A 12,765-nucleotide genomic window follows, 5' to 3' on the forward strand; every position below is an offset into this window, starting at 1 on the left:
CAGGCTCACCATCTGGCCGAGCTCGAGCGAGTGAGAAAATCTCTGGATCACAAGATAAGCTTGGTGACCGAGCGGAAGAACACGACTATCTCCGACCTGGAGAAAAAGAATGTGGAGGCTCGGGGCCTAGAGCTGAAAGTAAAAGAGTTGATGGAGCAGCTCGATGGCGAGAAAGATGGCCGCTCGGCTGACGCACTCAAGCATATAGACGAGCTGAAAACTCTACAGGAGTCCCTTGCCGCGTCCCAATTGGCCTTCAAAGAATACCAAGAGGCCGAGCCAAGCCGGGTCGCCGCCCTGAGACAGAACTACATCCGCTCGCCCGAATTTTCGGAGAAAGTTTGCGAGCGGATGTATACTGCATTCGACCTTGCCATGGCTGCCACCACCGCATACTTGAAGACCAAGGGGCGACTTCCCGAGTCCGCCGTCATCCCGGCCGCAGATCAAGTGGCGCTCCTCGACAACATCCTGAAGGACCTCTATGACTACCTAGAGTAGAAGTTTTACATGTAATTTGGCCGCTCGGCCAAAGACACTCCTTTTTTTTTATAATTTGGCCACTCGGCCAGTCTTTTTAATATGCTACCCTTTCGCTTGTTTTGTCCTTTTGCTAGTTAATATGTGTGTGGTCCGCTCGCCTCTTATCACACCTCTCGTGCTCGAAAGGTATTTTTACAAAGTATTTTGCATAACAGCTCCGCTCGGACGAATATATTCTGATTCGACAAAAGAGGTTATTCACTGGATATTGATGAAGTACCTTTGGGTACTGGGCCGAGCAGAACGCATAGGTCGTCAAACGATATTGACGGCGAGTACAAGTCCTCTTGATTGCCTTCTTCCGCTCAGAGGGTTTATAGACGCCGGCTCGTCTCTCAATTTTTAATGTCGGAGCTCGACGGTATTCCGCTCGGCGGGTTTATAGACGCCGGCTCGTCTCTCGATTTTTAACGTCGGAGCTCGACGGTCTTCCGAGCTCGACGGTCTTCCGCTCGGCGGGTTTATAGACGTCGGCTCGTCTCTCGATTTTTAACGTCGGAGCTCGACGGTCTTCCGCTCGGCGGGTTTATAGACGCCGGCTCGTCTCTCGATTTTTAACGTCGGAGCTCGACGGTCTTCCGCTCGGCGGGTTTATAGACGCCGGCTCGTCTCTCGATTTTTAATGTCGGAGCTCGACGGTCTTCCGCTCGGCGGGTTTATAGACGCCGGCTCGTCTCTCGATTTTTAACGTCGGAGCTCGACGGTCTTCCGCTCAGCGGATTTATAGACGTCGGCTCGTCTCTCGATTTTTAATGTCGGAGCTCGACGGTCTTCCACTCGGCGGGTTTATAGACTCCGGCTCATCTCTCGATTTTTAACGTCGGAGCTCGACGATCTTCCGCTTGGCGAGTTTATAGACGCCGGCTCGTCTCTCGATTTTTAACGTCGGAGCTCGACGGCCTTCCGCTCGGCGGTTTTATAGACGTCGGCTCATCTTTCGATTTTTAACGTCGGAGCTCGACGGTCTTCTGTTCGGCGGGTTTATAGACGCCGGCTCGTCTCTCGATTTTTAACGTCGGAGCTCGACGGTCTTCCGCTCGGCGGGTTTATAGATGCTGGCTTGTCTCTCGATTTTTAACGTCGGAGCTCGACGGTCTTCCGCTCGGCAGGTTTATAGACGCCGGCTCGTCTCTCGATTTTTAACGTCGGAGCTCGGCGGTCTTCCGCTTGGAGGGTATAGACGCCGGCTCGTCTCTCGATTTTTAACGACGGAGCTCGACGGCCTTCCGCTCGACGGGTTTATAGACGCCGGCTCGTCTCTCGATTTTTAACGTCGGAGCTCGACGGTCTTCCGCTCGGCGGATTTATAGACGCTGGCTCGTCTCTCGATTTTTAACGTCGGAGCTCGACGGTCTTCCGCTCGGCGGGTTTATAGACGCTGGCTCGTCTTTCGATTTTTAACGTCGGAGCTCGACGGTCTTCTGCTCGGCGGGTTTATAGACGTCGGCTCGTCTCTCGATTTTTAACGTCGGAGCTCGACGGTCTTCCGCTCGGCGGGTTTATAGACGCCGGCTCATCTCTCTTTAAGGCTGACTTTAACACTGCCGTTCGGCGAAGTTATTTGTCATCCTTTTTATCATTTTTGCTGCCTGCATTACAAGTACATAGGCGACCAAAGCATATGCAAAATTACATCAGCGCACCTCTTACCCAGCTCGGTACGGCTGGAGATGATTCGCGCTTCATGGTCGATCTAGCCGTCGTCCATCTTCATCCTCCAAGTAATAAGCACTCGAGCGGAGCTTTTCAATGACTTTGAAAGGACCCGTCCAAGGAGCCTCCAGCTTGCCCACGTCGCCGACCGGCTTTACTTTCTTCCAGACAAGATCGCCAACTTGGAATGCTCTAGGTATCACACGTCGGTTGTAGTTCTGCTTCATTCTTTGCCGATACGCCATCAGCCGGACGTACGCCTTAGCTCGCTCCTCATCGACCACATCCAGCTCCATGTTCCTTCGCTCGGTGTTGTCATCATCATAGCTCTGGATCCGGACGGATTCGACGCCGACTTCGATCGGGATAACTGCCTCGCCGCCGTACACCAAATGAAATGGCGTAATGTCCGTTCCTTCCTTTGGGGTCGTGCGGATAGCCCATAAAATGCCTGGCAGCTCGTCCACCCAACTTCCTCCCATGTGGTCAAGTCGAGATCGAAGAATTCTAAGGATTTCTCTGTTGGTTACTTCCGCTTGGCCGTTGCTTTGGGGATATGCCACGGAAGTGAAGTGTTGTTTAATGCCATAACTTTTGCACCAGTCTTCGAGCTGCTTCCCGACGAACTGTCGTCCGTTATCAGATACCAGCCGGCGAGAGATGCCGAACCGACAAATTATATGCTGCCCAAAAGATTTTTATCCTCTGCCTCGGATCGATCAGCTGGTGGACTCTACGGCCGGCTGCGAGTTGATATGCATGCTCGACGCATATCAAGGCTACCATCAAGTGCCGCTCGCCCGAGAAGATCAAGAAAAAGCCAGCTTCGTTACAGCCGACAGCACCTATTGCTATAATGTGATGCCGTTCGGATTGAATAACGCGGGAGCCACTTATCAGCGCTTGATGAACAAAGTGTTCAAAGAGCAGATCGGGCGAAATCTGGAAGTATACGTGGACGACATTCTCATCAAGTCCGTCCGAGCGGCCGATCTCTTTGAAGACATGGAGGAGACTTTCCGAACGCTACGGAAATATGGAGATCCTGTCCGAAAGCTGAATCAACGGACGCTGGGCACGCTTTGTTAAGATCCCAGAAATCGATGTACACTCTCCATTTGTTGCCCGGCTTGGAGACTAGTATCACGTTTGCCAACCAGCTTGGGAACTGTACCTCGTGTATGTGGTCGGCCTCTAGGAGTTTCTCGACCTCCGCTCGGATGATTGCATTTTGCTCGGCGCTGAAGTCCCTCTTTCTCTGCTTCACCGGTCGAGCGTCCGGCCGGACGTGGAGCTCATGCTGCGCTATACTCGGTGAAATTCCGGGCAGCTCATGCGTCGACCAGACGAAGACATCACGGTTTCTCTGGAGGCATCTGATCACTTCCTCTTTCTGGCTTGCCTCCAGATCGGCCGCAATGAACGTTGTGGCCTCCGATCGAGTCGGGTGAATCTGCACTTCCTCTTTTTCTTCATAAACCAAAGAGGGAGGTTTTTCAGTTATAGCGTTCACCTCGATCCGTGACATCTTCCGAGCGGAATTGGCTTATGCTCGGACCATCTCGACGTAGCATCGCCGAGCCGCTAGTTGATCTCTTCGTACTTCTCCCACTTTGTCTTCAACCGGGAACTTGATTTTCTGGTGGAAGGTGGAGACGGCCGCTCGGAATTCACTGAGAGCCGGTCGTCCCAATATGACATTGTACGCCGACGGAGAGTCCACCACAACGAAGTTTGCAGTCCGCGTCCTTCTGAGCGGCTCCTCTCCCAGCGAAATGGCCAGCCGGATCTGTCCGACCGGCTGAACTTCATTGCCCGTAAACCCGTAGAGGGGGGTTGTCATTGGCAGCAGCTCGGCTCGATCAATTTGTAGTTGATCGAATGCCTTTTTGAATATGATATTGACCGAGCTTCCTGTGTCAATAAAAACGCGGTGAATAGTGTAGTTGGCTATTACCGCTTTGATGAGGAGAGCGTCGTCGTGTGGTACTTCGACTCCCTCCAAGTCCTTGGGCCCGAAACTGATTTTGGGTCCGCTCGCCCGTTCCTGGCTGCAGCCGACCGCATGGATCTGGAGCTGCCGGACACTCGCCTTTCTTGCTCGGTTAGAATCGCCTCCGGTTGGCCCGCCAGCTATAATGTTGATTTCGCCTCGGGAAGTGTTACTTCTATTTTCTTCTTCCAGAGCGGACGGTCGGGGCCGCTCCCTAGACATCCGAGGATTCTCACGCCTCGGAGTGTGATGTCGCTCGGGAGTCTGTTGTTGTCGTCTGTCGGCTACCATCCGATCGGCTTCACGAGGCTTCTGTCGCCTGTCGGATGATGACGATCGACGACCGCCACTTCGGGGAACGGGATGAGCAATCAAGGGAAGACTCCGGCAATCTCTTGTGTTGTGCGTGTCTGTCCGGTGGAATGAGCAGAACATTGGGGTCCATACCTTCTTTTTTGGCCTGGGCAGCTCGGCGGATACTTCTTGGATGGCATGGGATCTTGCCTGTTGTGGTGGACGAGCTGCTTCAGCTCGCGGTCCTCTGGGCGACTAATGAGCAGTATGAGGCTTCCACTCGGCAGGGGTTGACTACTCAGTTGAAACTTCTTTTCGTCGGGCCGCCTGGGCTTCCTCCACATTGATGTATTCGTTGGCCCGGTGTAGCATATGGTCGTAGTCTCGGGGCGGCTTCCGAATGAGCGATCGGAAGAAATCCCCGTCCACGAGGCCTTGTGTGAAGGCATTCATCATAGTCTCCGAGGTGGCCGTAGGGATATCCATGGCCACCCTGTTGAACCGCTGGATATAGGCTCGGAGCGATTCGCGGGCTTCTTGTTTGATGGCAAACAGACTGACACTAGTCTTCTGATAGCGCCGACTGCTTGCAAAGTGGTGAAGAAAAGTCGTTCGGAAGTCCTTGAAACTCGTGATGGATCCGTCTGGAAGCCTCCGAAACCATCGTTGAGCCGATCCCGAGAGGGTGGTAAGAAAAACCTGACACTTCACTCCATCTGTGTATTGATGAAGAGTAGCGGTGTTGTCGAACTTACCCAAAATGATCGTCCGGGTCGGTGGTTCCATTGTATTCACCGATCGCCGGAGGCACATAGTGCTTTGGCAGAGGGTCTTGCAGAATAGCCTCTGAGAATTGACGGTTGATCCGTTCGGGCGAGGCGTCCGCTCGGGGGGCTTTGCCTTTTCTGCTGTCTCGTCTTGGTACTTTATCAGAAGAAGATCCTCGATCACGATTAACTACTGCGGCTTCAGGAGTGCGGAATAGAGCCCGATGGAATGGAACTGTGGCCGGCGGTGCTTCCGCTCGGCCACCTGATGCTGATGTTGCTTGGTGCTCAATCCGCTCGGCTTGCGACTTCTGCCGTTGTTCCACAAGCTTAGCTGCTCGTGTTTCGATCAGAACGTCTAGCTCTTCTATCGAGAGCATCACCGAGTGCTGTCGTCCAGCTTCGTCCATTGCTTCCGATCGGATGCAGGAGCGTTCCCACAGACGGTGACAAATTGATCCTGTCTGAAAGCTGAATCAACGGACGCTGGGCACGTAGCGCTCTCCGCACGGATGACGTAGATCTCCGGCAGGTCGTACAGAGCTCCGGTGAACCTACAAAGAAGTCGGGTCGGGAAGGGGTTCCCAGCAACGACCCTCCGACGCTTAAGTCAGACAAGTGGATAGCAAAGAAATGACTCCGAATATGCAAGAGTGCGTACCTCCGGTGAAGTGCGAGGCTCCTTATATAGAGTTGGGAAGGAGCTCATGCACACATACCGAGGCGAATACGTGTCCCCAGCCCATACCTCAGTAAGGGCTTGTCAGAAGGCTTACCTGATCTTCGATGGGACAGCGGAACCCCTTGTCGCAAGATTTGGAGTATGGCCTGGTCATAGAGCATGCCCGCTGTCAGAAGATGTTCCTTGTCCTTTTCTCTGCTTACTCCATGCCGGGCGTCCGGCCGGCCAGCACTCGCCTTATGTCCGGTCGGTCATATATAGTGGCCTACTTGGGAGATTCTCGGTAATGTGCTCTGTGGAGACTATTCGCAGTATGCTACCTTATGTCTTCGGCCGAGCGTGCCATCCGCTCGGCCCTACGATCCTGTTCAACGAGCGTCGGAACCCCGACTCCCGCCGGGGCGCCTTTTGCCATCAGTTAGACACCGGTCGGCCGGCCGGCTGGGCGGTCGGTCGGCCGGGCGGTCGGCCGGCCGGGTGGTCGGCCCACCCTTACCCGGTCGGTCCACGTATCCAACCTTTTCTCGGTCGTCCGGTCGGTCTATCCTTGTCCGATCGACCACCTGACCCTTTGACTTCCACGTGGCGTTGACTCCCCGGAACGGGGGTCCCCTGTTCTTACCGTCGGATCAGTTTCGTTTACAACATTTAAATCACTATAGTTCTTATACTTAATTCTTGTAACCTCATTTGAACTACTAGTGGATTGCCCATCGAAAGCACTCAACGAGTGTGTGCCTTAAAGTATGAGTCGTCACAGGTTCCGAATCAAGTAAAAAACTTGACTGTGTTAACGTTTGTTTTGTTTTATTTTGCTATTATCTTAATTCCGCTGTGTTTTCTCTTTCGAGTGTTTTCCGAAAATCATAAAAAATCACGAGTGCTATTCACCCTCTCCTCTAATGCATTGATCCTACCATCTCTAATCCAACTCAACCTAAGGCAAATTATGGGTTAGGCGTGTTAGCCTATGAATATGCCAAAAATAACAAAAAAAAAAATATATATATATATATATATATATATATATATATAAAATGTTGAAATTTTTAAATTTGAATTGTGAATGTGACGAATCAAGCCCACGAGCCCAGCCCATTGAGATTTCCATTTTAATTTAAATTTTAAAAGTTTTATTTTTCTCAATGCACGAGTTTTCCTGAGTCAACCATATGTCAACCCACGTGGGTGGTCTAAATGGATCAATCCACTTGAATCCGTCTGATAAAATTTTAATCTCACTCATTCAAATTATTTAACGAAGTGGATGAATTTGAAAGACCAATCTAAATTGATGGCCTTTTTTTTATGAATATCATCGGGTTAATATGACCATATTTTTATGGTTTCAACAGGCATTCTCATGTTGGGTCCGAGGTCCATCAATTAGGTTCGATTATTAAAGAACGAGTCAACTACTGCTCCAGTCACGAATTATTCACAATATAAATAAAGATACTACTCCAGTCGCTACGTGATCCCAAAAGACCCGCTTTCGACCGCAAACGGCGGCGCGGCGGCAGCGGAAATGTTCGCTGGTCTCGGTCATCATCTCCGCTTCCTCAGGCGCATCTTCGCACTCGAAATTCCTTCCCGTTCGGTTCCTCTTCCTCCTTTCCCCGTTCCATCGAACCCCTTCTCCGTCACGCTGACACAGGCTGCCGTCGGATCTCTTCTCCGCCCTCCGTGCTTCTATCTTCACCGAATGAGGAGGCGAATTCCGACGGAAAGGATCCAATTTTGCACTCTTCCCGCGCAACCTGAGCATTCCGATGCCAGCCCTTATCTTTCCGTTCGCATTCGGTGCCTCAAGCGCGACGCTGTGAGTGGGGAAAAAAAAATCTATTAGGAGTTTTCTTGCTGCGCTAATTGATCTATTTCTGATAGTTAGGTTTGAAAATTGCTCTAATTTGATCAGAATTGCTACACATGGAGCACTATTATACCAAAAATGTCTTTTATTACTAATTTAGTTAAAATTACTCAAAGTTGATCAAAATCTCTAACTTTATCAAAATCACTTCAACAGTGTTATATTGCTACAACGTAGAGCAATTTAGCCAAAATTGGCTGCTACAATTGTAGCAAAATATGGCGTTATTTTGATATTTTTCAAAAATGGGGCACCCTTTTGACAATAACAAAAGTAAGGAGGGCGCCCTTTTGATTTTTGCCCTTGAGAAAAACAACACTTGAAGTATAAAAATAAGTTGAGTTATCTTGATTGAAGAGTGAAAGTTTGTTTCTTTGTCAATGTTTCTATTATTTATTTGGCTTGGTAACCATTTTGAACCTCTAATGGACCGTCAAGTCTCATGTTATAGGATATGCTTTCTGATGCTTTATTGTGCTTTGGTGCCAATTCTGCTAGTATGGATGAATTAAGTGATTCCCATGATCTTGATGAGGTGAGCTATCAAGCATTTTTAGTTTCATGCTTCGTTTTCCTTTAGTTGAGATTATATCATCCTTCTATCTTCATTTGAGAATTGAATATTGATGACATTATTCATGTCCCCCTTACTACTTTTTGCATTGAAATCAAAGCTCTTGAACATTGATGTGGGAGAGAAAAAAGGGCTTGCACTGAATGCATGAAGTTAGGCCAACGGTGCATCCAAGAGTGGAACGGATTCCCAGCGAATCTTACGACATGAAACTCACAGTAGAAGGTGAGAGGGCGCTAATGATGTTCTCGGCTAAGCCCCTCCAATGCTCAAGTTAGAAAATGAGAGAGGGAAAAGGAAAAGTAGAAATGAACTCTTAAAAGAAAAACCTTACCTCCTATTATCTTCTATCTATAACCTTATAAGGATCACCAAGGAAGTTATTCTCTAAAATCATGTCCCATGTTTTTAACTTGGGCTGAATTTCCCTATTTAATCGTGTACCCTTTTTCTCCAATGTGCTTGCCACATTCGTTGAACTTGGCCTCTAAGCCAATAGAACCAGGATGTGATACCAAGGGATGTTCACCCATTTCTGTCTCATTTTCGAGGGAGGTTACCAACTAAAAAAACCCGTTGGCCTATTGACTGGCTAACCAATAGCCAACCCACAGAGTTGTTTCCCCTCAAATCTAGTGAATGACTTATCTGCCGATGGACTGGGCTCATTGGGTAGCCGACTTGCCGAGTGATTTTCCCTCAGGCTTACTGAGTGACTGACCTACCGAGTGGTTTTCCCTCATGCCTGCTGAGTGATTGACTTGTTGGTTGTTTCCAATCTGGCTTGCTGAGTGGTTGACCTATTGGTGAGGCCCTTTATCTGTACAATGTTCCTTCTGAGTCGAACACTTGAAAAGGGCTTCAGCTATTGAATATTGATGACATTATTTGTGTCTCGCTTAGCTTTGCTACTTTCTGCATCAAATCAAAACCCTTGAACATCAATCAAGTGTGTATGTTACTTCAATCAGCTTGCCCCCTATACAGCCAAGGGACTAATCATCTACATGTCATGTGTATTTTGTATTATGATAACCCAAGTTTGTATATCTATTTTTTCTCCATATGGGGGCATGTAACAAATGCCAGGAATATTTGAGCTACTGTAATAGGAACTTAGTTGATGAATACAAATGACACAGTAGAAATATACAAAAATAAAATTTCAATTGAGAGCCAATAATTGGAGAGACAATGCTAAAAATGTACGTGAAAAATTTGAAAAAAACTAAGAATAAAAGGGTGAGATGAACGTGTAACTAGAGTTTCTTATTCATAGATGCAAATTTCAACTCAGAGTTATGAATGTCATTAATTGCTATGTTGAACATGTTGAGCGTATTAAATATACTAGGAAGGTAGTTGAAATGAGTAGACACCTATTAAAAATGATTGTAATTTGCTATAGAATGATGTTGGAAGTTGGAACATACTAATGGTATATATTTGAGAAAAGACAGATTTTTCCTACTGAACGTATGTCACTGAAGTTACACATGCAGACTCTTTCTTTAATAAGTAATTAGCCCAATCATATTATCTTAGGCAATGCAACTGATGGAAATTACTTTCTTTACATTCGTCACAGTCTAGTGCTTCTTTTAGGAAATTAGTGGCTTACTTGCTACGTACATAATAATTTTCTTTACTATTTATGTTGCTGTATGCAGATATGGATAACCTGCATTTTTGCAGATCACCAAGATGTGTATACATGCATTTCACAGGCCGTTGGTTCATTTGGTTTGAACTATGTACCTAAGTATGAAATCTCAGCTGGAAAAATCTGTGACTGGACAACAAATGTACAGGTTAGCCATACTGTACCAAATACTATCTATTTTCCTATTACTATTTTCTCAATTGAGTATAATTTGGAACTCAATACAGGAAAGTTTTCATCCAATTGAAGTTGTTACTGGTCTATGGATTGTTCCCAAATGGAGAGAACCCCCGGTATGCTTTAATTTTAACCATCTTTGTTGAGTAATCTTCTTAGCAATTTTCAAAATTATGAGTCAAAGAGACCATAGTTAGTACTCTATCATGTGAGATACAAATTTCATGATCCCAAAATTTGCAGTGTAATGACTAATATCTGTGCAAAACTTTATGACATATAATTATATTATTATCTCTTAAAAGTGTCTTGGCCTTTGTCTCTCTGACTATTCGTTTATCCCTTTATCGAGGTTAGGCTAGGCTCAATTGTTTAAAGCTGGATAAATTGGCAATTTTAACCCAGAAACTGGTCCAGAAGGTGTCTGGTTCACTTGTTAAATGCAGATGTTACGGATTTATGTATTTTGTCTCAACCTATGCATGAATCAGGAACTAGTGCCACATTAGATCAACTATTGGTTTGAATCTGGGTAGAAAACACTAGCTCCTTGTGAGTCCTGAGCTCTTTGTATGTTCCTGCAGCTTTGTGGTTAGGCTAATTCTGCGTATTATGGAATGAACTTTTCTTATTTTGGCATCGGGATAAAATTATTGCCTGGATGTACTCTCTGATTGCCATCTCTAGATAGTAGGGACACAACTTTTATTGTTTTTGTATATGGTTTGCCTCTGTGAATAGGAACATGGTAAGTGTTTCCTACAGATAATCTATTTGTGCTTCTCCATCCTACTTCCTTAGCTTCTTGAATATATCTGTTTGATTACAACATCAACATCGCAAGTGCAGTAGTCTCCTTTTATTGCATGAATTTCCAGATTAGTTTGATTCTCTTTGCTCTGTCCTTTGGTAAGATTTTGAATATGAACATATATGTGTAAGACTGTGAATCAAGATGTTAATGGACAAGCATGGTGTTTTCTGTATGCACTTTTGGTTTTGGGAACCACTATATTATCGATGTTCATCCTTATGTACAAAGCATTGGCTATTTAAGATTCATGAGGATTGAGTGAATTTTTTATATCCAGGATTTACAAGCGACAAATATAATACTTGACCCAGGAATGGCTTTTGGGACAGGGGAACACCCAACTACGAAATTGTGTTTGATGTTGCTACACAGGCTGCTTCATGGTGGAGAACTACTCTTAGATTATGGCACTGGATCTGGAATTCTAGGAATTGCTGCGGTGAAGGTTCAGTTTGTTCTTTCGGCATTCAGTTATTGCTAAGTTGAGCTTTGAACTAACAATTTCAAGTATAATTCAAATGCATTCAGTTATAGATGCGTTTAATATGCAGATGGGAGCTTCCTCATCTGTCGGAATAGATATAGACCCGCAAGCCGTCATTTCTGCTCGTGAAAATATGGCATTGAATGGTATAAGCTCCAGCAAAATGTCGGTTTACCTGGTTCCAAACGAGACTGGCACCAGCAATGCTGATGAAGAGACCAAGAATCCAGAAAAGAGGACTTTGCTTGGCTTTCAACCAGATTGTTCAAAGGGGAAATTTGATTTTATCATAGCAAATATACTCCTCAATCCTTTGATCGAATTGGCAGTCGACATTGTTTCTTATGGAAGGCCCGGTTCAAACATCGGTCTATCAGGAATCCTATCTGAACAGGTGCAGCTCCTTCAAACCTACTCGATGATGAGTTCTTGCTCATTTCTTTCTGTGTACTCGTTCGATATCATGAAAGCCATCATGTTATTTGTACAGGTGCAACAAATCAAGGAAATTTATTCTCAATATCTGGAAAATATCTCAGTATCTGACATGGAAGGATGGGCCTGCATCCATGGTACAAAAAAAGAGAAGTTGGACATGTAAAACCATTAACCACCTGAAGGCTAACTTGTAAGGAATATCAATGTCTTCAACAAGTAGAAGCATACATCCTCTAGAATTTTGTTCTAAGTATAGTTTTGTGGTGTACAGTTGTAGTCAATTTTAATGGCAATTCACAACCCAGGAATACAAAAGTTTTGCAGAAAACTGAATAACATAGAGTTTGTATGATCACTGAGCCTTGGTACAAGGCCCCGGGAATAGCCGAATTGGTGCTTAAGTGGTAGAGTTGTATCACAAGAGTAAGGTTCAAATTTCTTGGGGTTCAATTTTTTAGGGAATAAATTCCTCCCTAGGAGGCCGTTTGGTACCATAATTTCCCTTCCACATGTCTTAGGATGAGCCGTGGATGGACGGCTGGGATGAAATCATCTTTTACAATCCAAGTGTTGGCACATGCCTTGACTCCACTCACATATCAAATTTTCCATTCTTCCATTTTCATCTGGACTGAACATGTTTATCAGTATAAAATTTAAAATTAAATGGCCACCTCCTCCTAATTGCGTATGCTTTTAAAAATTATTAAAATAATACCTTATTTATAATTTGATATCCTAAATACCTGATCCTGTCTGAAAGTCGATGTGACGGACGTAAGGGATACGACGCTCCTGTTGATCGTATGT

The 12,765-nt window shown here is 46.1% G+C and overlaps 1 protein-coding gene across 1 annotated transcript; it reads left to right on the forward strand.

Annotated features, from left to right (window-relative positions):
* The first annotated feature begins 351 nt into the window (after positions 1–351).
* Positions 352–12,288, forward strand: LOC122011351 (ribosomal protein L11 methyltransferase-like). The gene is made up of 8 exons (XM_042567734.1): positions 352–497; positions 7,400–7,754; positions 8,257–8,340; positions 10,050–10,190; positions 10,270–10,335; positions 11,311–11,478; positions 11,585–11,911; positions 12,008–12,288. The coding sequence occupies exons 1-8, from the start codon at positions 352–354 to the stop codon at positions 12,116–12,118; spliced, it is 1,398 nt and encodes a 465-aa protein (XP_042423668.1). The 3' UTR covers positions 12,119–12,288.
* The last annotated feature ends 477 nt before the right edge of the window (positions 12,289–12,765 follow it).

Source organism: Zingiber officinale, chromosome 8A, assembly GCF_018446385.1.
Source record: "Zingiber officinale cultivar Zhangliang chromosome 8A, Zo_v1.1, whole genome shotgun sequence".
Lineage (NCBI taxonomy): Eukaryota > Viridiplantae > Streptophyta > Magnoliopsida > Zingiberales > Zingiberaceae > Zingiber > Zingiber officinale.